The sequence below is a fragment of the Ascaphus truei genome, chromosome 3, assembly GCF_040206685.1.
Source record: "Ascaphus truei isolate aAscTru1 chromosome 3, aAscTru1.hap1, whole genome shotgun sequence".
Taxonomy (NCBI): Eukaryota; Metazoa; Chordata; class Amphibia; order Anura; family Ascaphidae; genus Ascaphus; species Ascaphus truei.
In genome coordinates this window covers 316,708,666-316,735,383 of record NC_134485.1, presented here as the reverse complement: position 1 = coordinate 316,735,383, position 26,718 = coordinate 316,708,666, and the positions used below count along the sequence as shown (strand labels likewise).

The 26,718-nt window shown below is 42.8% G+C and overlaps 1 protein-coding gene across 1 annotated transcript in view; it reads right to left on the bottom strand.

Annotated features, from left to right (window-relative positions):
• GPALPP1 (GPALPP motifs containing 1) overlaps positions 1-26,718 on the bottom strand; it is a 49,796-nt gene that overhangs the window by 22,419 nt on the left and 659 nt on the right. Inside the window, exons 2-3 of the mRNA XM_075591109.1 lie at positions 6,628-6,769; positions 4,452-4,553 (exon numbers count right to left, since the gene is read on the bottom strand). Of these exons, the coding sequence (XP_075447224.1) occupies positions 4,452-4,553; positions 6,628-6,769 (244 nt within the window). The remainder of the gene's footprint in view (positions 1-4,451; positions 4,554-6,627; positions 6,770-26,718) is intronic.

The following is a 26,718-nucleotide window of genomic DNA, read 5'->3' as shown; positions in this document are numbered from 1 at the left end:
CCAGCGGCGAGTGCCAGGCATGTTGCCCTCACAAAGCCTGCAGTTCTGTGCCTTTAAGCCGCACTGTTCAGCAAAAAGAAGGCTGCATTACATTCATCTGCCCTGACTTTTTCCATTCGTCCTGGAGGAGATGAGTTTTCCAGCCCTGTCCATCACCACTGTAAACCATGCACTAGAGCTTCATGGAACACCAAGCTTTTTAATTGATCAGCATTTTATGTTGTGTTCAATATTCCAAGACATACATAGACAAAAATAAAGGCATAGATTAAAAAAATAAATAAAAAAAAGTCTCTACAGACATTAAACATGAATAAAAACACAACCTCAAACATTCCGAAAAACATCTACAAAACACGAATCACGAAGTACGTCAAAGAATATTTTTTAATATAGCAAGTATCCGTTAACAATAACAGAGAAGAGTGTACTTAAAAGAGGATTATCATTTGCACTAACATGTGGTCCAAACAGATTCAATCTTTATATAGATGTTCCTAAGTTTACACGCAAGATTACACTTAAAAAATGTGGTAACGAGATCCACCCAAAATCAGACGAGTTTAGATACTAACAAGACTAATACTTTTACATCATTCAAAAAAAAAAACGTCGCCTTTTTATCAAGGGAAATTTTATTGAAACTTTTACGAAGATGGTGATAGATGATATAAAAAAAGCAGTAGAGGGCTTTAAAATTACTTTTGGTTATCTGAATAAAGCAGAAACAGAGGCATTTAAACAATTAGAAACTTATGAAGAGATAGCTATTAAAGCAGCTGACAAAGGAGGAGGCATCGTTATCATGGAAACCACGTGCTATAAGGCGGAAGCAAAGAGAATTCTTGGTGACAGTAATACGTATCGAGCTTTAGATGTGAACCCCACCAACTCCTTCAAAATAGAATTAACAAACATGATACAAAGGGCATTCAAGAATGTGGTTCTAAGTATTGGCGAATTCGACTCCCTTGATATAGACGAACCAAGAATTCCTATATTCCAATTCATCCCCAAAATACACAAGGACCTAACCCGTCTTCCTGGGAGACCGATAATATCCGGAATAAAATCTTTCACCTCCAACCTTTCACAATATCTAGACTTTTTTCTTCAAAAACATGTAGGGAATTTTAAATAATAATATCTGAGATACAACGCATGTATTAGACACCATCAGGAACATTACTTGACAAGAGTGATTGATACATATATATATATATATATATACACAGTGTTCGACACACCTATACATTTGCACGCCCCGGGCGAGTGGATTTAACATCGTGGCGAGCTCCTATTGGCCCAAGCAGCACACGTGTGGTACAGGGTGGCGAGTAGATTTTTTGGTGATTTGTCGACCACTGTGTATATATATATATATATATATAACATGTGACGCCCTTATATACAGTCATCAACCAAGAATTAGGTTCGAAAGTCATACGACAAATGCTGATCAGTGACCTGGCCACTCCAGAAAACTTTAGGAATTTTATTCTATTAGGGATTAGATTTATTTTAACCCATCATTTCTTGTGTTTCGATGGTGATTTTTATCTTCAAATCTGTGATACAGCCATGGGAACCAGGTTCGCACAAAGCTATACAAACATCTTTATGGGTATTTGGGAGAATAATCATATCTGGTCCAATAACCAATTTGGTGCGAGCTTGGTGCTCTGTAGCAGATACATTGATGATATTCTATTCATTTGGAATGGCAGTGGGCAAGACTTGGATCATTAATATTACCTTCAACACTCACCATCACTGTATAGAATTTTTAGATTTAGTGTTATTCATTGAAAACAATGTCATTTATACTAAAACTTATTATAAAACTGTAGATGCCAACAATTATCTATAAGCATCCAGCCACCGTGATTCCAGGTGGATCAGAAATATACCCAAGGGCAATTCCGAAGATTAAAAATGAATGCTTCTCAACAAACTTTTTTGGTGCAAGCGAAATATATATAAATATATTTTTTTTTTATAGAAACAGTCTAGAGGGAAGAAATTGAAAGAGCATTATCTAAAGTATTTGTTGTCGATAGAGAACAACAGATTCAATATGATAGAAAATCTTAAAATAATAATAATAAAAATAAAAAAACGTGACATCTTAAGAATTTATTCCATTCATTACGAATTATAATAAAATGCCCTCTAAAATCAAAATGATTATTAAAGTAGCAGTTCAAGCTGCTGTTAAAAAAAAATAAAAAATCCATTTAAAATGTGCATCAATAAAAACTACACACTGACAAGTAATTAGCGAAGTTGGCGATCGATCCGTTTTCCTGTGATCGATCATGAAGATTCAGCTCGGGGGTTCACCAAATGTCATAGCAGCAGAAGAGGAGCCAAGATACAACTTTCTGTGTGGAAGATCATGTGACCAGTCACTAGATACAATTGGTCCACTGCTAGAGAGAGGGCAGGGCTCAAAAAGGGGGTGTGCCAGAGCCTGTTTCAGAAGAGGAAAGGGATGTGACTTTGTAAATGGTTGCTATAGGATCAAAAAAGGCTTGTTACATTATAATACATTAAAAATGTCTTTCATGGGCGCACTCAATGGTCGTCCTCATTGACTCGAGGCCTTTTGAGTGCGGTGCGCACCATAGCGCTGACTATGGACGTGGGCTAAGGCTGATAGTGGTTTATCTTAAGTCCTTAACCTATTACCAACCACGTAATTTTTGTGTTTTTCTCTATTTTTGCTCCAGTTTTATCTTTTTTGTTCTATGTATTATCAATAAAGTCATCATTTTTAATCCTCAACTGTGGGCTCACCTGAGAAATACTCTCTGCAGAGGGAACATCGACATTCTCTAAATGCTTATTAATAACCACTTAAATGTGAGTATAAACTTATATTCATTACATCAATAAGCTGTGGACCAGGCATACTGTGTGATGTGTTCTATGTTTCTTTTACAATGAAACCCAGACCTGGAGAGGTTAAAGGAATGACCTGATAGACAGCGGACAGGATATAAAGAGCCACGAGAGGAGCATAAAACTCAAGAGGAGCAAAGTGTGAGTTCAATAATTATAGAAGTACAAGAAGAATTCCAATTGTGTGAATTTATTACACTATTTGTGTTTCTTCTTTTACATATAACCTCTGGACTGACAAACTGCACCCATGCGAACCATCTACACAAAGTGACAATTTTTGTGGTTCTGAGAAAGCCCTAAGTTTTTTAGGCTGTAACCATTGTCTTCACCTTAACACACCACGGGCATTAATCAATTATTTGGTATCACCATCATTTAAGAGGGCATTGTTTAGTGTGTAGCGCTACTTGTATGCTTGTTTTCCTATTTAGGAATAAAAACACAACCTCAAAACATTCCGATTGTATTATTAGAATATGTGCCGAGAGGTTGAAGAGATGTCGTAGAAATCCCGTTTGACCTTGGCCAGGCAATCATCGCTCATCTCTTACGATGTTATCTGACAACTATTAATTCACAATGCTTATTTATTTATTTCACGCAAGGCAGAAGAGTGAACATTTTGACTTCTAACAAGAGTAATTTAAATATAAAGCAGCAATTTCCCCAGATGCCAATGTAAAGTTAACTCATTTTGCCCCCCCCCCCCGAGCATGTCCTGCTCTTTAAAAACAAAAATACATTTTAGTTAAAAATAAATAAATAATTTGTGTTTTTGTTAATCTTGAGTACCTAAGGTTACCATGGTAACCATTAGACCGGGGCTCTTTAACTTGACGCCTGTGGGCCAAATACAGTCCTTGAAGGGTTTGCAAGAGGCTCTCAGGCCATCTGCTCATGTAACAGGATTGCAATAGTTCATTGCTCAAGCCGTTCAATGTAATTTTATTCTTTAACACGGAAAACACAATTTTCAGCTAAGATAATGCATATATATACTACAAATGTTAAACATTTTTACTGTTACTCTTTGAGAGAGCGAGACTCTTTGGCCCCTCCTAATTTAAAATTATTTCTGATCTGGCCCCATTGGAAAAACAGTCGAAGAGCCCTGCGTTACACTGCACTGGACTCTAGGGACACTTCAAAATTCTAATGCTTATATCTCCTGAATGGAGCATCATATTTTTTTTTTTAAAACCAGTTTTGGAAAGGTCAATAAGAGCTCTCTTAAAAGTAAAAGATAAATAAAAAGCCGTTTTAAATATATGCATAAAAGTAGGGATGTGCATCTTTCATTTAGTTCTCTATCTTTTGATCGTTAGAGTTTATATGTATGCATTTATATATATATTTTTTTATTATATAGTGCCAAAAAGCTTCACAGAACAGACATTAAAATACAGAGAAAGAAAACCACAAATTATGCCTTCCCCAGAGTACACAATCTAAGAGGTATTTATTTTGGAACGTGTATTAAATGCACAAGGTGTTTGTAATGCATTGCTTGATTGAGTTAAAACAGGAGGGGATTTGACGCATACCTGTCTGGCGAGTCTGTCTGCTTCATAAATCCTGGAGGAAGAGCTGGCCCAAAAAAGCCATCATCCTCATCTTCCGAGGCTGCTGGAGATGGACTCTGTTTCCTGCAAATAGAGTAATGTATCCAGGACATTACCTTCACTTTCACTGCATATGTCGGAACTCAGAAAATATATTTTTTAATGGTTTTAACATTTTACACCACATGCCACAAATGAGATAATCCACTTTACAGCATCCGTACCCTGTTTGGCAAGTCCAGTCACTTAAATGGTCATGCTCAGTGCATTACTGCCACTTAGTGAGTAAATCTTATATTCCGAGTAAGTTTGCAAGTAATTACACAGGCCTGACCCATTAAGATAAGTGCATTTATTGTCACCCCTTTCAAATATCCACACACCATAAATCTATCACCATGAATATTGTGGTTTAACGTGCACAACAAGGATTACTTTTTCATTTACCACAACTCTAGCTGAATATTGGCACATCCAATCAGACATACAGTAGTTGGCGGTCATCAAGCATTTTCATGTATACTGGGAGTAAAACCTCAGTTAAGAGATGAAAGTTTATAGTCAGTGGCTTGTCGGTCCAGAGATTTGTTTACTACAAAGATTCATCGACAGACCATGGTGCCTATTTGGAAACGCAGATTATTCTCTCTTTTTCTTTTTTAAATCTTAAACGGAGTCGACGACTCAGAACGGCCGTGTGCTCATCCGATAGATAAACGCAATGTCATCTCCCAATGATGTTGCAGCTTCCTATTGGCTGCCAGACCAAGGCTGGTCCATAGAGGTCCTATTGCTCTCCGGGAAAAATAATCTGGTACAGTTTTTTTAAAAGTTAAATTTGAGCGGTAACAAGCTCCCTCAGAGCCCGAACAATATCTCATGCCCCCCCAGCAACACAAGAAAGAGAGGGCTTCCTATAGGTGCCTCCCTTATATTCCCCTTTGGCTGCCGCCTTACGTTAGTTAACACTAAAACGGGTTTGAAAAGGCAGTCCCCTTCTAGGACAAAATGTTTAATATGTTAAAGGGAACTCATTGGCAGTGTCTTCAAAAAAAAGAAAAGAAAATTGTAATACATTTATGAACAAATGATTTTGGAGGATTTTAACAACCATACCCAATGTCTTTAAACAATAATAAACTAGTTGGTCAATACTTAAATGCATCTGTAAATAGTTTCACTTGTTACTTGACTAATAATATTATTTTGCAAACAGAAGACATAAGTAGCTGATTATCAAACAAAAAATGGTGGGAGCCCAAATAGGAGCCGAGTAAGCAAATGTTTATTCAGAAGGTGCACACAATACAAAACATATTAAACACCAGGACAGACAGTAAAGGAGCTCAATAATATTCGGTCTAGTTTTCATTGAGTGCGGGCGCCCACCATTGTTTGTTTGCCACTTACCTTGAGCGTTATAGGGGTCCCTCTAGTTGCCCTGCACCGCTACGTATATATTCATTTTTGTTAGGGAGTGCTGACTCCTACCAAGTTATATGACATAAGTAGCTGATATTCATGAATTTGGCAGACACAAAGGGAAAACATGTATTGTGTACAAATTAGTACAATTATTACTTTAAGAGTGAAAATCTTTCTAAGCCAATTTCATTGATGAGCGGCTTACATTTGTTTGACTGGTTACGTGTGACTGCCGATTTAAACCATTGTATGCTACAGAAGCCAACAACGGATGGTTTGCCCAGTCCTGGCGGCTACTGTGGCTGCTAAAGGCGCAATAGAATATATCATCTACTTTAGGATAGCCTCCTGCTATAAGAGATTATATCCCAGGGACAGCTGATAAAACCTGCAAGATTTTATCTATGCATTCCAATATGACCGGTCAGCACAGGTACAGCAAGTGAATAACTGACAACGAAAAAGCACTAAAATGTACATATTACACATAATAACAGTAAACTTAGCAAGACAAAAATATAGTTTTTAATAGCCGATTTCCTTATGAAAATGGTGTGCTAAATACAGCAAAAAGGAGTCTAAATTTAATATAGGTTGAACTTGATGGACATACATTTTTTCCAATCTCATGTACTATGTAACTATGCAACTGTGATTCATCACAGTTTAATGCATAGGCCATTAAGATTAGTATTTCCCTCTCTGAGCATCCCCAACTGGTACACAAATCAACCTGCGTTTTGCTTCAGTTCTCTCTTGGGTACTGGGACGTCCCTTATGGTGCCAAGGAGGTGGTGAGGAGTCCTGCTCACTGTCATCAGAAGATTCGGAGCTGTGGACGCACTTGTAACCAGGAGGCAGCACTGGGCCTGCAACTAAACAAGAACAGCCAGGTTACTTATTATCCACACGGATATGCTAGCAAACACATACAAAGATCCAGCCAACACAAGATATAAAAATGTATGTAGAGTAGTATACACGACAGCGGAGGCACATTTGATAAAAAACGAACACTTGTTAGGTATTCTTGTTCAGAAGTAAATATGAGCGTTGTGTTACCTTGGCTATCCAAGCAGAATGCCATGGAAACCATAATGTTGCCATACCAACACTCCCCTAAACATCAATGTGCCTAAACCAGGGGTGGCTAACTCCAGTCCTTATGGGTCAGGTTTTCAGGATATCCCTGCTTCAGCACAGGTGGCTCAGTCTTCTATGGGTAGCCCTTTTTGGTGGTCCTTGGAAGGCTGGAGTTGGCCACACCTGGCTGGTGGCACAGCTGTTGTAAACACCTTGCATAGTGCAGTAATGCTGCATTTGTGTTGTCTAATACAGTGCACATTTTTCCCTGTGCTACTAGACGGTCCCCAACGCAGAGTAATGATATCAATCATTTTTTATTACGTTTAACAGATTTATGTATACTTACTTGCATAATGCCAGCCTTCATCACTCCCAAACTAAAGTATACAGTGGTTTATGGTCTTATTCTAGTCTTTAAAAAGTAGGAAAGTAGGTTAATCATTCCTGTGTAGCCGACTACATATACAGTAGTACATTGAATTGAAAATAAGCGCATGCGTGTCATTGCATTATATAGCAGGCTACAAAGTGATTGGGGGCTTCTAAGGCTGAGCCCATAGAGGGGGTAACAGGGCTAAGGCGCGCTGACGCTGAGGCTCGCCTGCTGAAATCTGCGCGATTTCATGCCCATGCAGGCGAGCCAGCGGGTGCGATCGGGAGGCAGGGGGAGACTGAGGGAGGCGGGGCAGTGACGTCGCTGGGCCAATCGCCCGCGACGCACCGACGTCAACGTCAGGGCGCCGTGACGTTGACGCTGCTCCGCACTGATTGGATGTTTTCATCCAGCGCCTCAGCACGCCTGCGGACGCTCGCGTGAGCCCCTCTAAAGACATCCTTATGGAGGATGCAGGGGCTCAGCGCGGAGCGTCAGCACGGCTCAGCGCGGCCTCCCCTGCTATGGACTCGGCCTAAGGCTGCGGCCAGGAAGGGAGCGAGCGCGCTGGCGCACATGCGTGGTGACATCACGCTTCCTGCTCGGCTGGGAGATTTGTGGCCGGCTACGTGCAGGGCCCCCCCCCCTCGTTGGTTGGCCGAACCGCTCACATGACGCGCTTGCGGACGATAAATTCAAATTTGCAACGCAGCTAAGCATCGAGCAGGCGCTTGCTCATGCTGGCCACACACAGTGCCTCAATGTGTTTTATAGTGGCCAGCGTGAGCGCGCGCACATGCTCAGCACCACCCTGGCCGAGGCCCAAGACTGATAGATAAGAAAACGATTCATAAAAGTCTGTCTCACAGCAACTTGGATCCTGTATGCACATATACTTTCTGTATGATGTCACGTGGCTGGTTCGCCCTCATTTACTGAACCGCTGCCGTGACCATCGCTCGGCCGCTGCGCTAAAAAAGACAAATTTTGTCTTTTGGGAAAGGTGGTCGCGCATCGCGCTTTCTGCAGGCGCGCACAGGCAGTGACTGGGGCCGGCCCCATAGATGGCTGTATCTTGTTTACGCCACACACGCTGTAGCACGCGCAGCCACGAGCAGTGGGGACGAGGCCTAAGCAGGGACTGTCCAAAGCTACATCAAGGTCCTTCACGGGGCACCAGTTAAAGAGCCCCCTATTGCAGCCTATTGACTGGGCCGTAAGGCATCTTATGGCACAGCACTGCTTAGTAAATATGTCCCGTAGTCTCTGACGTGCGAGGACATGCATTAAAACATTGTGTTGTTTTAGTCCACCCACTAAAAAGGAAATAAGAGTAAAAATGAAAACAGTCATAATGTTATCTTACATACACTAATCAACCTAAGGCAAAAACAGCCTTCCATTCGTAATAGTGAAAATTTGACATAATTTGATTCGACTTGCATTATAAAAAAAAAATAAAAAAAAAAATAAAGAAGCTTTGATTTTGTTGCAAAAATCCAAATTCTTTAAAATAATAAAAAATCTTGTCAGATCCAGTTGAAAAGATGTAGGCAAGTTATTATACCCAAGATTTACTCAGCAGCCTTCTGAAGTCACAGCCTGTCTTGCATGGGCTGTAAGGAGTCTCACAGTGCCTGAAGGTTCCTTATGGCAGAAGGCTGCTTAGTAAATATGGCGCTATGTATGGTTCTAATAAAGAAATTCCAGGACGTGACTGAACAAACAGCAAAGACTGTTGGGATTTCTACAGAAACTCTGCAATGTGTTTCATTGGTTAGAAACCCCTGGATTTGCCTACCGTGAAAGTGTAACCTAACAAAAATGAAGAATACACTCACATCACATAATATCGTATAATTATGGGGGAGTGAAGGGAATCCGTTAGGAAACACAGTTTGAAGACCTCTCAGGGAAAATAATACTGAGAACATATAGATCAGTACAATTTACTAAAGTTGGGTAAAACCAAGGAAACACATACATGGTGCAACAGGTAAAACACAAAGTATTTTATTCCTGGAGGGAAATCTTATTAATTATATTTTAAGCGGTTTTACTAATATAGAAATAACATCTCCGATTAGAGAAAAGGCCCCTAAAACCTTAATGTGTAAGTGATTTCCAAGTCACAGAACACATTGTGGGAATTACATGGCGTATGTCTGATGTCAGTAATTTCCTGACAGACAGTGAGCAGACTGTGTGCCCTACCATGTGTTGCTTTTGTTGACATCAAGTCATTTTCCTGCAGAGACATATGATGATGGTGTGTGTGTGTGTGTGTGTGTGTGTGTGTGTGTGTGTGTGTGTGTGTGTGTGTGGTGTGTAAAAAATTCATAACATACACAGGAAAAGCCTACATCTACATTCAATACAAAAATAACTCTCATAAAAAGACTAATAGAGGTCTCAAGAGTCATTGTCTCTACTTAAATGTATCCATAAACATGAAGAACTGGCAAAGTGGCATCATGCAGCTTTAAAACCTATCCTAATTAATACCCAAATCCCAACAACAAATATAATCCTCCATCAACACATTGAGTAACATGATATGTATTGCACATACAATATGGAAAAGGTTATTCAGTATCTCTGTACGTACTCCAGGACTTGGATACACAGATGCAAAATGCTCCACAATATTTGATATCAGATATGACCGAGACAGGTACACTCAAACCACCAGACAGCACTATGTAATCTGATCAGATGTTAACTTAAATGGAAATATTTCCACATAGAAGACTTCAGTGTTCTGTCTCTGCTTAGATTAATATAGGACGATACCCACGTTCGGTCCCATCAGATGTCAAATATTGTGAAACATTTTGCATTTGTATATCCAAAGAGTGGAGTCCGAGTGATGGTGCACTCGCAGTGTAACACGTTTAGATGCCACAGGTGCTCAGCAACAGTAGCACTGCGTGGTCGCGGTACCACCGATAGTACGAAGAGTGAAAACGTAGTGGCACGCCGGCGGTCTTCAAAAAAGTAGGGATTATAACACGATCTTGTTATAATAAATCTCTACTTTTTTGAAGACCACCAGAGTGCCGCTACTTCTTCACTCTTCGTAGCCAAAGAGAAGATACAGAAATATTGCAATACTTTTTCCATACTATGTGTGTCATAAATTTACAGGTGTGGACAAAAATAATTAGGGACCAGGCAGACTGTTTAGGAACCAGCGTTATTAGGTGCAGTAGGGTGGGAGTTATGGCTATCCCCCCACTCCAGCCGGCAGCTACACACACACACACACACACACACACACACACACACACACACACACACACACACACACACACACACACACACACACACACACACACACACACACACACACACACACACACACACACACACTCTCTCCCCCCCCCCCCCCCAGCATGAGGCCTCAACTAGCGCCACCTCCTTTTCTCAACCCTCACGCAGCCGCTGTACCCGATCCCTCCCTCCACCATAACTGATCTGTGCGGCGGTGTCTTGACCGGTCAATCACTGCCCTGCCAGCACGTCACATCCACGTCACTCATCACTGCGCACAGCACAGGCACCAGGGGGTCATTTTAGGCATCCGGGATTATTTCATCTATGTCTCGTGTTATGCAATGTGTTCGATGATTATATTTGATTTGTGAAGATTTGAGTATTGTTTTTTATTTTAGATTAATAAATGATATATAAATATTTAACTGTTGTTGTTGCCTTCAAAGGGTTGGAATTTATTAATTAAAGGGGAGGTTGAGTGCCCACACTTCAAAAAAAAATAAAATAATTTTTTTTATATATATAATATATATATATATATATATAATATATATATATATATATATATATATATATATATATATATATATATATATATATATATATATATATATATATATATATATATATATATATATATATATATATATATATATATATATATATATATATATATATATATATATATATATATATATATATATATATATATATATATATATATATATATATATATATATATATATATATATATATATATATATATGAGATGGTGCACCGGACACCATTTATGGTTGGGCATAGCCCGGACATTTATGATCTGAGCATCCAGTGATGTAAGTTTGTCACCTAAATCCATATGCACCAAGTGGTGCTATTCCGCAAGATGTCTTGCAGGGAAAGAAGACACCTATATAGCCATGAGGAGCCTTCTAGCCTAGGAAAGGTCACTGTTTAGGAAATATGGACCCAACTCATTTAAACCCATTTTGCTGCCTTCGTCCATTAGTGGCAGTGCTTTTAAAGCTGCAGACAAAGAAATATCATACATATGCGTTTTATTTTTTTAATAAATCAGTTCTGTACTATGAGAAAATACTTGTAACATTTTTTGTTTTTTTAAACATGTCTGAAGGACATTTTTTTATGTATAATGTAACATGCATTTTTTGTTTCTATTGCAACTATTTACAAAGTCACATCCCCTTCCACTCCTGAAACAGGCTCTGGCACACCCTTTGAGCACTGCCCTCTCACTAGCTACAATTGGTGCACTGCTAGAGACTGTCTGGACACATGATCTTCCCCACAGAATTTAGCATCTTTGGTCCTCTGCTGCTGCACTGACTGCCATTTAGTGAACCCCTGAGCCGAATCTTCACTGATCTATCACCGGAGAACGGATCGTTCGGCAACTTAGCTAATTACTTATTGTGTGGATTGTATTGATGCACATATTAAAGTGATTAAATATATTTTATATTTTTTTTAAACAGCAGCTTGGACTGCTGCTTTAAATACACATTCACAGCGACACATTCACACACTCAATGTGTGCTAATTATATCCTGTTACTGCACTTTGTATGCAAGAGTTTCCTGTGCATTTCTATGTCATCGCCTGGTGCGAAAAAATAACATTGTTTCCAACTTTAATTATCTGGCTTTATTGACTCAGTAACTTGTATTCAGAAATCAAATTTAGTGCAGTAATGTACTTATGCCGCACCCTTTGTAACAGCGACCGCGAGCGCCAAAACCCAAATACAGGAAGGCAACGCGCACAGCCCTAGAGCGCGCGTGCTCGAGCGCAACCAATACTTGTTTGAATTTTGTCGTGCGACGGCACGGGCACGCCCCCCAATCCTACAGGCCACGGATCTCTTCTACTACAGGCGCACGTGATGTCATCCGCTGCGTCGCACGCCCCTGTACTATAGCCGAGGCCTTAGGCAGACTATATTAAAGCAGCAATCTCCCCCAAACTTGTTTTTTTATTACATAAAAAAATACGGGGTGTCCAGTGGGGGTGTAACAGTTTTACCCCCAGTTGCCGTTAAAATGGATTTTCATTTTTAGTAATGTTATATATATATTTTATTTTTTTGACATCTGAAAATGTTCCTTTGTTGCCATTTACAACATGGATTCTCAGTGTGGATGAATGTCATTTTTATGTTCTCCACCCCAATCAAAATGTCACCAGGATGAAGTCACTCCATTAGCTAGAATCTACTAGGTACAGAGGAGTATCCAATTCATATAAAAACTAATTGCATGGGTTATTCCTTATGCGTGACGAGTAATCTACCCAAGACTGCAAAAATAAGGTCAAAAAAGTGGTGGCAAATGTATGAATATAAATAACCAATTGAAAGCAGTGGACACATTTCCTCCAGTTTTGCAGCTGGCAGATTTTAATACAGAACCTGATTAGTGTTGCGAATGATCCCCTGGTAGAGGTCTGAAAACAGCAGTAATATTAGGAAAAGTATTACTAGTGATGGGGATGATGCGCTTAAATAAACAATTGTAAGGGTTTTATGACAGCCTCTTTTGAAAAATAAGAAAAAATATATTGCTCACAAACACAAAATGACAATGACTGTACAATCGTTTTGTGTGTTTGATTACTTATTTAAACAGGTTTGATCGGTTTTCCAATGTTATGAGCAGCCTGTCTTTTGGCAGTGTTACAACACGTGTTGCTCTTATGTTTGCAGTCGATTTAAAAGGGAACTACTGGCCAGGGAGTGTATTGGCATCAAAGTTCCTTTTCAAAGACTTTAGCAATATACAGGCATACCCCGCTTTAAGGACACTCACTTTAAGTACACTCGCGAGTAAGGACATGTCGCCCAATATTGAAACGGCAGCTCGCGCATGCGCCTGTCAGCACGTCCTGAACAGCAAAGTTGAACTCCCTACCTGCACCGAAGCTGTGCACAAGCGGGGAGACTATAGAGCCTGTTACACATGTGTTATTTACATCAGTTATGCACGTATATGACGATTGCAGTACAGTACATGCATCGATAAGTGGGAAAAGGTAGTGCTTCACTTTAAGTACATTTTCACTTTACATAAATGCTCCGGTCCCATTGCGTACGTTAATGCGGGGTATGCCTGTAAGTGTTTCTCTAACTAAGCAGCAAGCAGGAGGTACATTGACACCCTTTATGTTCAATTCCAGTCCCACCACTTTACACACTATGTACGTTTGGCTAATTGACGAATCCCTAATGGCTGAGCTCAACCAAGTATAATTGGATGCACCAGTAACTGTGCATTTTTACAATCTGAATTATAGGGCACTCTGGGGGTAATCTGTACTACCCACAGCTCCAGGAAATGTACAATATCAACACATGCTTGTCCAGGGGAAACTATACACTGCCCGGGTGACCAACAGAAACCCACTTGAGACATGACGTCACAGCTTTCTTTTGATAACCCCTGCAGCTGTCTTACATATATATTTTTTATTAACCAACCAGCAAATTACAACATCTATTATCTGGGAAACCCAGGAGAAGGGTATTTTCTTGGGCTGGAAGTTGCACATTGAAATGTTAAAAATAAATAATAACAATTCTGGGGAGCTGCTGCTTTAAGCATTTTAGGATTTCTAAATATATATATATATATATATATATATATATATATATATATATATATATATATATAAATATCCTCCCCCCCCCCCCCAGTGGGCTCCTAAGAATTGGAATCGTATTTGCAAGGCTGGTGTACATACTAAAACCCCACAGTGTTTCCGAACTTTATATTCTTTACAAAGTTTCCTCCTCCATTATTTTTTTAGGCCTCATTCATAACTCTTCCTATTAAATATTGGAATCTCGAGTTCATTGTTGTCTAATGCTAATGATGTGGGGCAGCAACTTTAACACAACTTTCTGCCACTACACCACTGGGGCTGCGTATCACTCAACTTAAAAGGTTGTTGCCATTAACTTGACGCTAAAAACAGCAATTTAACTTTGATCTCTTTGTGGTGAAAAGGGAGGGAGCTGTGTGGTCATGTAGTGTCATTCTTTAACAGGAGAGTGTTCATGGGGTAAGTGAGGGAAATCCTGAATGGGGAATATTTATGAGCTACAGACCCAGAACACAGCACTTCAACAACACATTTGATAGGGACACGTAACAATGTGTTACACGCCAATTTGGGGTGGGGACCAACCTTTTTTTTCCAGGTGTGCCAATAAATGGGAACACATTTTGTTGGCGGGCTACTGTCCTACCACCCCCGTCCCTCAATCCTGCAGGGAGGCCTCCGAACCCGTGGTGGGAGAGACCTGGGGCGCAGCGGGTGGATGTGGAAGTTGGACCCAACTTTCAGCACTGACGGAGGGGGAGTGGATTGCGGATGGACGCGGGACAAGCATAAAGTTCCTGTGGGCCACCCCTTATCTAAGCAGTTATACATTTCAAATACAAATATCTTTATCCAGTGAAGCAGCACGGCAAGAACTAGAAGACGAGCTTGAAATGTTTAATGGGATGTTGCTGGATTTGCTGGTGAAGTAAAAGTAATAAGAAAAGATGAAGGACTCACTGAGCTCAAAAGTGTATTACATTACAGAAGGTTTGGGATAAAAGGGGAGCCCCTGCTGCAGCCACAATTGGATGATGTTGTGAACGGTGCTTTGGGTGTATACAGTAGTAGATAGGTGAGAGAGAGAACCCAATTTAGCACTCAGGTTCACACTCTGAAGATAAGTGAATGGTTTAAAACATAATCTTTATTAATAACAATATTAAAAAATAGTTGATAGAACGACGTACTGAAGGTAGGTAGATCCTGAATACAATAGCCGTGTTGGCTCCGGATCAAGCTTATAAATGTATCAGAAGTTTTAATAAACGGCTGGTATCATGTTAACACAGAATTCCTGATGTGGACCTGTGTGGAGAGTGAGTACTCCAGGTGTGTCCGGTTATGTACTGAGTCTACAAGTCACAAAGTTGGTATCTCAATCCTAATAGGTGATAGTAGATGTGACTTATAGCAACTAACATACATAAAGAGCAAATAAACTATGTACATCAGTTGTAATTTATTCATACAGTTATGCTCCCCTGTGTAGGTCTGTATATCCACTTTAGCGTCAGAATGACCCCAGGTGACCCACTGAGAATGATATCCAGGGGTGTAGTGACCTATATAACCTGCGTAGTCCTAGTCATAGGTAAGTAGCTTGACTAATATCCTGGGGGGTACGATGGGGTTCCAATACAGGAGACACTATTTGTGGGAGACAGACTAGTACCATATACTTATATCAGAGGGTGAGATAGTAGCAGAGACTGAATGGTAAACCTCCTTGATGCTGTGTAAAGTGACAAGCACAGCAAGGCAGCTACAGTGTTGCTACAAGTGAGGTTTCTCAGGGCATAATCATATCGGAACACTGTCCCTGTAAACACTGATAAACGAGGATGAGGGTGACCATCGGGGCAATTATATCCTATATATATCTGCACGAGCAGACTGCCGCATCAACTCGCGGTGTTGGTTTCATGCGGAGGCAGTAACTGATCAATGACAATGGTTGCTCAAAAATGTAGATAAACAGGTTAGGACAAGGTTAATTGAGTAATAAAGAGTATTGGACCCAGTGCATCATAAAGCAGGGAGTGGTATAAAAGAGTAATCTGTCTTTAGTGAGGACACATTTATAATGCTAGAAAAGCACCTCACCAGACTAGAAAAAATCTCTCTTACCTGCGGCACTGTTGCTGGTCAGCAACTCCCCCTGAATCCATGAGTGGGGAGAATCAAAACTCTTTTTGAAACCTTGATCCATTTTGTGCGTGCATCACGCTGAATAGGTAAGTATAATGAAGATTATCCAAGGATAGCAGCGGAGCACAGCTGAAGGATGGGGTCAACACCAGCAATGAAAGGGTTAAAATTCTTCTTTATTGAAACATGGTGCAGGGGGGGAGACAGCAAAAACTCTAACGCGTTTCAGGCTATGCAGCCCTTTGAAAGGGCTGCATAGCCTGAAACGCGTTAGAGTTTTTGCTGTCTCCCCCCCTGCACCATGTTTCAATAAAGAAGAATTTTAACCCTTTCATTGCTGGTGTTGACCCCATCCTTCAGCTGTGCTCCGCTGCTATCCTTGGATAATCTTCATTATACTTACCTATGACTAGGACTACGCAGGTTATATAGGTCACTACACCCCTGGATATCATTCTCAGTGGGTCACCTGGGGTCATTCTGACGCTAAAGTGGATATACAGACCTACACAGGGGAGCATAACTGTATGAATAAATTACAACTGATGTACATAGTTTATTTGCTCTTTATGTATGTTAGTTGCTATAAGTCACATCTACTATCACCTATTAGGATTGAGATACCAACTTTGTGACTTGTAGACTCAGTACATAACCGGACACACCTGGAGTACTCACTCTCCACACAGGTCCACATCAGGAATTCTGTGTTAACATGATACCAGCCGTTTATTAAAACTTCTGGTACATTTATAAGCTTGATCCGGAGCCAACACGGCTATTGTATTCAGGATCTACCTACCTTCAGTACGTCGTTCTATCAACCATTTTTTAATATTGTTATTAATAAAGATTATGTTTTAAATCATTCACTTATCTTCAGAGCGTGAACCTGAGTGCTAAATTGGGTTCTCTCTCTCGCCTATCTATTACATTACAGAAGGTACAGAAATTGGACGAACCAGTGGAATAGGCTTCATGGTTAACAAGAAATTGAGAAATAACATAGTGGAATATGAAAACTAAAATCGCAAAGAGCAGCCAGAATCATCAATTGACAAAGAGATACAGGTTTCACATAATCCAAGTGTGTGCTTCAACATCAGGTCACAGATAATGAAGGGGAAGACCGCTACCATGAAATCAACCAACTTAAAGGAAATGGTTACTGTGACATGGTAAGTAAAAGCCACCAGTTATATGCCTGGAAAACCTATGTCTAGTCTGCAGTGCAGCACTGACCAGGTTAACTTCAGCTGGGAAACTCAGGACAATTAGTTGGATCCCAGCTGCCTAATCAAGGTGTGTTAAAACCCAGGCTGTAGACACATGGATCATTGCTGTTGAGGAGAGAGGAGTAAGCTGGTAAAGAGATTACTGAAAGAAAGTCTGAGTAGCAAGGTAGTTGAATTGTGAACTGTCTGTCCCCTGCATAGAAGAAGGTTAGCTACCTTATATATAGACTGTCTGCTAAAGAGAAACTGTTTTGTTTGGTTTGCCGAAGAAAAAGCCATTTTCGTTTGTTGCTGATGAAAAGCTATTTTTGTTTTGTGTGCTGTATATCTTTTAAGGCTAAATAAATAAGCCTTGTCAAGAAACCCACATGTGTAGTTGCATGTACCCTGCAACAGTCACTAAGGTCGTTACGGGAGATTTCAATGCGAAGATTGGTGGCCAGCAGAAACACACAGCATCAATTGGCAATTAAGTAATAATCCCTGCAGAACAGGGCATTACTGGCCAATAATGCCCTGGCTGGAAGAGTTGACGGCCCGGGCGAAGCCAAGGCACTTTAACCCAGCCGGGCATAATTGGCCAGTAATGCCCTGTTCTTCGGGGATTATTACTATTAAAGACTAAATGTAGGCTTATTAATATTTCTTCATAAAAAAGGATACACGTTGTAGTCATTTTGATTTTTATCAGCATGATTGTCTACATTCTTATGCTTATACTGCAAGTTTATTAAAAAGGAAATTCTACATACACACAGCCCCCTCCATACACATACACACTCTGCAGCCACCCCCCTCTATACACACAAACACACTCTGCAGTCCCCCCTACACTGCAGCCCTCCCTCCTCTACACCCACAACACACTGCAGCCCTCCTTGACCCTCACAAAACATACAACACACACAGCGGTCCCCCCCCCCCTACACCCACAAACACACACTGCAGCCCCTGTAAACCCACAAAACTGCAGACACACACACCAAAACACACTCTGCACCCCTCCTCCACCCACAAAACACACACTGCAACCCACCTCTGCACTGACACACAAACCAAAAAAACAGACTGTGCCACCTCTACATCCACAAAAACACACACCAGCAGTCCCCTCCATACACCCACTGCAAGCCCCCTGTAAACCCACACACTGCAGACACACACTGCACCCCTTCTCCATCCACAAAACACACACTGCAGCACCCCCCTCCTCCACGCACAGCAGACACACAAAACACCCACCAACAGAAGACATACACACCAATAAACACACACTGCTGGCCCCTTTACACCCACAAAACACACAACAGACACACAAACCTTTCCCCTCACTCTTCTGTGCGGAACTCTCTGCAGGCAGGGTGGGGGGAGCTGCAGGGCCTCTGTAAGCCTTTACTTACCTTGGCTCAGGCAGCTTCCTTCCTGCGTCACCATGGCAACACGGCGTCAAATGACGCCGCGAGGTCATGCAACGTCACATTGTTATGGCAACGTGACGTCATGACGCCAGAGCGGAGGTAAATGGGGATGAGCGCGGAAGTAAGGAGACTGTCGGCAGGGGGGCGCAGGGAAAAAAGTTTGTGCCCCCCAGTTGTAGCCAGCTACGTCGCCTAAACTTTAAATGCAACTTTCGCAATGGCGATGAGTGACATCATCGGTCGCCGTCACTATAAGCGCGGCCTATGAGGGGTGGACAAAAATGGTAAAAAAAAAAAAACTTAGGCCTAGCAAGAATTTTTAGGAGCCAACGTTTTGTTGGACGGCAGGAGGCAGGGGATTCGCATAGATGTTCCAGTCTCTTAACCCCCCTGTTGCAGGGTACATGCAACCACACACGCGGGTTCTTTGGATAAGGCTTATTTATTTGAGCCTTAAAACATACAGCACAGCAAAAACAAATAGCTTCTCATCAGCAAACAAAAGAAAATAGCTTCTTCAGCAGACAAAACAAAAATAAGGCAGCTTCTCTTTTGTATGCAGGAGACAGACAGTTCATCACACATGTACTTTGCAACACAGACCTTACAGCAGTAATCTCTTCAGCATTTTCAGTCCTGTCTCCTCACCAGCTCTCTTGCATGTGTGTACAGCTTGAGGTTTTAACACCTTGATAATGCAGCTGTGGTCAGACTAATTAAGCAGCCCTTCTCAACTTAACCTCGTCACTGCTGCACTGCAAGCCAAAACATAGGTTTTCCAGGCATATGGCTGGTGACGTTCATTCACCCTGTCACATTCCTCCCGTTAGTGTGTGTGGCTGGGGCCACGCACGGCTGAAGCCCGATCCTCCACCCTTTCTCTAGAAAAGAAGTCAGCATTTGCATTTTCTTTTCCAGGCCTGTGCTTAATCTCAAATGAGAAGGGTTGGAGGGCCATATACCACCTGGTCAATATAGCATTGGAGTCCCTCATGCTATTTAACCCCTTTAATGGAGCATGGCCCGTCACCAGAGTAAAATGGACTCCTGCCAGGTAATGCCTCAACGCCTCGATTGCCCACTTTACGGCGAGGCACTCCTTCCCAATCACAGAGTAGTTTATTTCCCTCGGGAACAGTTTCCTACTCAGAAAAAGGATTGGATGTTCCACTCCCTCAAACTGTTGTGACAACACTGCCCCTAGCATCGGTTTGCACTACAAAAGGCCTGTTGAAGTCTGGGCTTCTAAAGATGGGACCCTCTGATAGACGCCTTTTTATGTCCTCGAAGGCTCTCTGACACTCCCATGACCATACCACTTGTGTAGGGGCACACTTTTTTGTGAGGTCCGTTAAAGGGGCTGCCACTTCCGAATAGTTGGGGATGAACCGCCGGTAGTACCCTGCTAAACCCAGCAGAGAGCGTACCTGCGTTTTTGTTTGGGGGGTCGGAACTTCTTTCAGGGCAACTACCTTGTCGGCTAGTGGCCTTACTTTTCCACCTCCCACTGCATACCCCAAGTATTTGGTTTCCGCCTTACCTAATTCACATTTCTTAGGGTTGGCTGTGAGCCCTGCCTCTCAGAGATTTGAGGACCGCTTTCAGCCTATTTAGATGGGCCCGCCAGTGTTTACTATAAATGACAATGTCATCTAGGTAGGCTGCGGCATAAGTCCTATGGGGCCTCAGTACCTTATCCATGAGTCTCTGACATGTGGCTGGGGCTCCATGCAGTCCAAATGGCATTGTCACAAACTGGTATAAACCCATGGGAGTGGCAAAGGCTGTTTTGCACTTGGACTTTTCCTCTAAGGGTATTTGCCAGTCCACACAAAATCTTACCTTCCCATCGGGTTTAGGGACCATAATTAGTGGACTACACCACTCACTGCATGATTCTTCAATCCCTCCTAAATGTAACATTTCTTGTACCTCCTTCTCTACCAGGGCCCTACGACTTTCAGGCAACCTATTAGGACGGGAACGTACTTTTACCCTCGATCACATGTGAAATTAAATTAGTTTGCCCTGGCAAATCAGAAAAAACATCATGGAAGTGTGTAATTATTTCTAACAAGTCCCCTTTTTGTTCAGAGGACAACTGTCTACCCATTGGGATTTTATAGTCACCCACAAAGTTCTCCCGTGGGGGCTGAGGACCCAAATCCGTTTCCTCCTCCACCGGGTGGATGAATAGAGAGCGCTGCATCTTCCAGGGTTTCAGCAAGTTCACATGGTAAATTTGTTTACCCTTCCTGGACCCTGGTTGAGCGATCTCGTAATCCACATCACCGTGCGGCGGAGTACTTCGAATGGGCCCTGACATTTGGCTAGGAGTTTGCTCTCACAACTGGGTAACAACAACATTACCTGGTCTCCCGTGTGAAACACTCTCATTCGAGCATTCTGATTGTAATGTCTCTCCTGGCTGTCCTGAGCTGATCTAAGATTCTCCCTAGCAAAATGGCCGACCACATCTAGGCGCTTCCTAAGGTCTAGTACATATTGCAGGGTATTCTTAGAAGGGGACCCCTGTTCCTCCCAGGACTCCTTTAGGAGGCCTAGGATACCCCGGGGTTGGCGGCCATACAGCAGTTCAAATGGAGAGAATCCCGTGGAGGCCTGGGGAACTTCCCACACTGCAAACAGCAGAAAAGGGAGAAGTTCATCCCAGGCTCTCTTCTCTGAATCTACAAATTTCCTCAGCATCCCTTTTAGAGTTCGGTTAAATCTTTCCACCAATCCGTCAGTCTGTGGATGGTAGACCTATGTCCGAACCGACTTGACCTCTAGTAATTTTAAGACATTCTGCATCAGTTTTGCCATAAAATTTGTACCTTGGTCTGTAAACATAACCTGGGGAAGTCCAACCCGTGAGAACAGCTCCAACAACTTGTTGGCTACTTGCTTCGCCGTTGCTGTTCTCAGGGGGAACGCCTCAGGATACCTTGTTGCATAAATCAACTATTACAAGAATAAACCTGTGTCCTTTCGCAGAAGGTTCTAGAGGTCCTACCAAGTCTACCCCAATCCTTTCAAAGGGAACTGACACCAAGGGTAGAGGAACCAAAGGGGCTGGTTTTTGTCCATTCGGACTACATAGCTGGCACTCCGGACATGCCGCACATAACTTAGCAATATCACTATGCATTCCTGGCCAATAGAAAATCGGGACGAAATATAGTCCAATGTTTTATCCCTGCCCAGGTGACCACCCCAAGGAACAGTATGGGCTAGAGTGAACACAGATTTAACAAACGCCTTGGGAACCAATATCTGTTTGGTGACCTCCCCTGTTTGTGTCTGCCTATTCACCCTATACAGGATATCATGTGATAATTCAAAATGGGGGAATACTATCACCCCCTGTACATTTAAAATCTGCTCATCAATTTTTACCACCTTGTCATACTGTCTAGCAAGGACTGGGTCTTCCTTTTGCCTCTGGCGAACGTCAGGGAGGTATAGGTCTGATAAATCTCCAGGGCCCATATCCCCCTCCCTCTGGCCATTCCCTGCCATCACTTGTGACCTCTGGCTATTAGAATGGTCACCTTGAGACCCAGATTTCTGCAACCAGTCCTGTTTGTCGGAGCGTCTTTGCTTCAGAGTCTTTGGAACCCGGTGTCGGCTGGGGAAAAGGTCTGCCGAGAAGGGGAACAGTTTGCCAGGGTTCTCCTGAGCCACAGAATAAGGCTCCTCGTGAGAGACTGGGGCCATTAGGTCCGAAAAGAAAGGCCAGTCCCGGCCGAGCACAACGGGGGCAGGGAGCGACTCCTACTTCGAGGTAGGCCTCCTGACCCTTTACCTGTAGCCGGATTTTGGCCGTCGGATACCGTCTTACATCGCCATGTATACATTCTATGCTCCATGGAGAGTCAAAAGAACACACGTTAGGTGGTAACAGTTCCTGTAAGACCAGAGTTTTCCCAGAGCCCGAATCTACAAGGGCCTGGACGTTTTTTCCCCCAACCTGGGCTGGAAGTAGCCAGGGCATGTAGTTTTCTCCAGTTGAGGCCGATGCGACGGTCCTGCCGAATGAACAATCCATAAGTGGACAGTCCACATGCCGGTGGCCTTGTTCTCCGCAGGTGGAACGTGGAGGGGGTTCCCTCGTAGGAGGGGGCCGTGGATAGCGCTCTGCTGGACCGACACTGGAGACCAGGCATCTGGTGGGTCCTGTGGGCGACGTCCTCGGAAGCTCCTCTCATTTTGTGATGAGCCGACATCAGGAAGTAGATGAGGGTCTCGGATAGGACCAGCATTTGGACTCCGCCCTTGCTGGAAAGACTGCTACTTCCGTTGGACTTGGCGGTTGCGCGTGGACAGGCCGTAGGTTCCCCGTTGATCCGACCTCTCTCTTTGAGCGTCCGCAGGTGCCGGTGGAGTCGGATCCGTCGGGTCCAGTACACTCGCCTGCTCCTCAGCACCAAGGAAGTTCTCCACGAGTCGGACCGCCAAAGCTAGGGTTTCAGCAGCGTGGCGTTTTACCCACGAGCGTGCGGAAGGGGGTATTATTTGTAGGAATTGTTCCAAAACCACCTGCTCAAGAATTGCCTCCTTAGTGCACTCCTCGGGTTGTATCCAGCTCGTACACAAGTCCAATAACCGCTGAGCAAGGACCCGAGGTCTCATCTTAGCGGTGTACTTCATGTTCCGGAACTGCTGCCGGTAGGTCTCTGGAGTCAGACCTAAGCGATCCAGTATGGCGGCTTTTACTTGTCGGTAGTCCATTGCCTGATCTGCTGGGGGGCCCCGATATGAGGCCTGGGCTTCTCCTATGAGGAGTGGGGCCAAAGCAGTTGCCCAGCTATCTGCAGCCCAGCCCTGAGCTTCGGCAACCCTTTCAAATGTCAGTAAAAAAGCCTCTGGGTCCTCGTTCTGAGCCATTTTCCCCAGGAGTACAGGGTGTTTGTTCGCAAGTTCTGGAATGGCAGACTCGTGGAATTGGGTCAGCAGCTTGGCCATCAGCTCCTCCTGTACTGCATGCTGCTGGGTTAGGAGCTGGGTTTGCTGCAGCAATAGTCTTTCATCTCTCTCTGCTTTTAGCCGGGCCTGCTCTTGCATTAACTGTCCCTGCTGTCTGGTCTGCTCGCACAGAAACTCCTAAAAAAATTCTTCCATTTTTCTCATTCTTGTGTGTGGCCCTTTAACTGCAGGGGCCTTTCAAAATCCCGGCACTTCTTGACACCATATGTTGCAGGGTACATGCAACCACACACGCGGCTTCTTTGGATAAGGCTTATTTGAGCCTTAAAACATACATCACACCAAAAACAAATAGCTTCTCATCAGCAAACAAAAGAAAACAGCTTCTTCTTCAGCAGACAAAACAAAATAGCTTTTTTTAGCAGACAGAACAAAATAGCTTCTCTTTAGCAGACAAAACAAAAATAAGACAGCTTCTCATGTATGCAGGAGACAGATAATTCATCACACATGTACTTTGCATCACAGACCTTACAGCAGTAATCTCTTCAGCATTTTCAGTCCTGTCTCCTCACCAGCTCTCTTGCATGTGTGTACAGCCTGGGGTTTTATTATGCAGCTGGGGTCAGACTAATTAAGCAGCCCTTCACAACTTAACCTCGTCACTGCTGCACTGCAAGCCTAAACATAGGTTTTCCAGGCATATGGCTGGTGACGTTCATTCACCCTGTCACACCCCCTCTTTCAAATTTGGCTCAAAAAATAAATAAAAAAATCGTCACCTCACCCTTGTATTTGTCAATCTGTATCTGTGACAGAAACACACACAGTCCTCCCCCTGACACTTACCTCATGGAGAGCAGGGGCAGGCCCAGTGCTGGAGCTCTCCGCCTCAATCACTCCCCCTGTCGTTGCACGCCTCTGCTGCCCGCTGTTCGGCACCCTATCCCACTCCCTCCGTCCCTGCACTACACACTAAGCGGCACTCGTTGTGTCTGCATCTACTCTGATTGCGCTGGTAAGAAATGGGACCGCCCACAGAATGACGTCACGACTGGGAACGTATAATTCTAATACAAGGACAGGTTTAACTAACAAACCTATATTTAGTCCATAACAGGACTTATATCAGCCATATATTTATTAGTGCAAGCTCCATTGATCTGATACCAAGGCACTAAAACTGCCTAAAGTAGTAATTCACTATCAGCCGGATTGCTGCAATAACAAATAGTACAACTATGAAGCGGCTACACTGAATTCAGTGTATTCACTGATACTGATAATAACACCAGTGTATACCTTACAACCCAGATGTAGGGTCTCACTCTAGCTATCGCATAGATTTCTGAGCAGGTACACATGTACCTTACCTAGTGTTATTAAAACTCAAGGAGTTTCAATACTCTATTTAATTAGGTCCACAGGTCCACCATGGAGACCATTTAAGTGTTTGTATAGTTGCATCTCATTCCGTTTACACCCATATATTTTATTAAATTGATATTAAAAGTATTTTAAGCTATTCCATACTCACTGTTATTCATGTAAGGGGAAGTTTTTTGTTTTAAATTTGGTTTAACATTGATAGGTGTCCCCTGTACTGTCTTACACCAAACTACCTTACCATTGATAATAGGCGAGCGCACGTTATTGGGTTCCCAGGCTTGGACCCATCTCTGGTGGCTAAACCCGTTTCCATCTCTACCACCTACAATTTGCACACAACATTGTTATTTTTGCCACAAGTCAAGAAGCCATGCAGCAAGAAATTAGAGAGCATGCTGAAACAAGTAAGAATGTGGGTCTCCATATAAATCCCAGTAAGTTCAAAGTAATGCTCAACAAATGTGTCAACATGCAAAGATCAAAATAAGTGGTATAGACCTAGGCTGCGCTTATAGTGCTGGCGACGGCACGGCAAAACAAATGCATTGTCGCCGTCGCGTGTGCTTATAGTGTATGCGACAGCGACGGAGCTACAGTGCTACCAGAAATCTGGTAGTCACTGTTATTTGATTTTTTTCGCTTACTTTCTCCCCTTGCGGCCAATCGGGAGCTTCTCTGTCTCTCTACCCTCCCCTTTTATGACGTAGATGTCGCCCAAAACCTAAACACAACTTTTGCAAATGGCAACGGGTGATGTCATCGGTTGCGTCGCCGTTACTATAAGCACGGCCCTAGAAGAAGACGATGAGATGTTTACCTTGGCCGGCAGATAACAATGGATGGGAACCTTATGAATGAAATCAATAGGAGAATGGAGTTGGGAAGGAGGGCATTTGGAAGAAACAAGAGAATCTTTCAAACAGAAACTTCCACTGCCAGAAGAGGAAAGTTTTCAACAAGTGTATTCTGCCCGTGCTCACTTATGGATGTGAAACCTCAACCCTAAATACGAAGATAATTCAGAAGCTGCAGACAGTGCAAAGACGTGTTGTGAGATGTATGCTGGGTAATACCCGAAAAAAGACAGGAAAAAGTATGAATGGCTTCGAGAGCAAACAAAAGTCTGGATTATCACTGGGGTGAAGAAATTAAAATGGCAGTGGGCCAGACATATTACATAAAGAAATGACAATTGTTGGCCATGCTAAGGCATTGGATATAGTGCAGAGCGCAAGGAGTTGTGCACACCTGTAGCCTGAGCGTGTGGACTCAGATACGCTTGCGATGTCACCAGGCTGGTTCGCACTCATTGGCTGAACCGCTCAAATAAAGCGAATAAAAACCCCGAA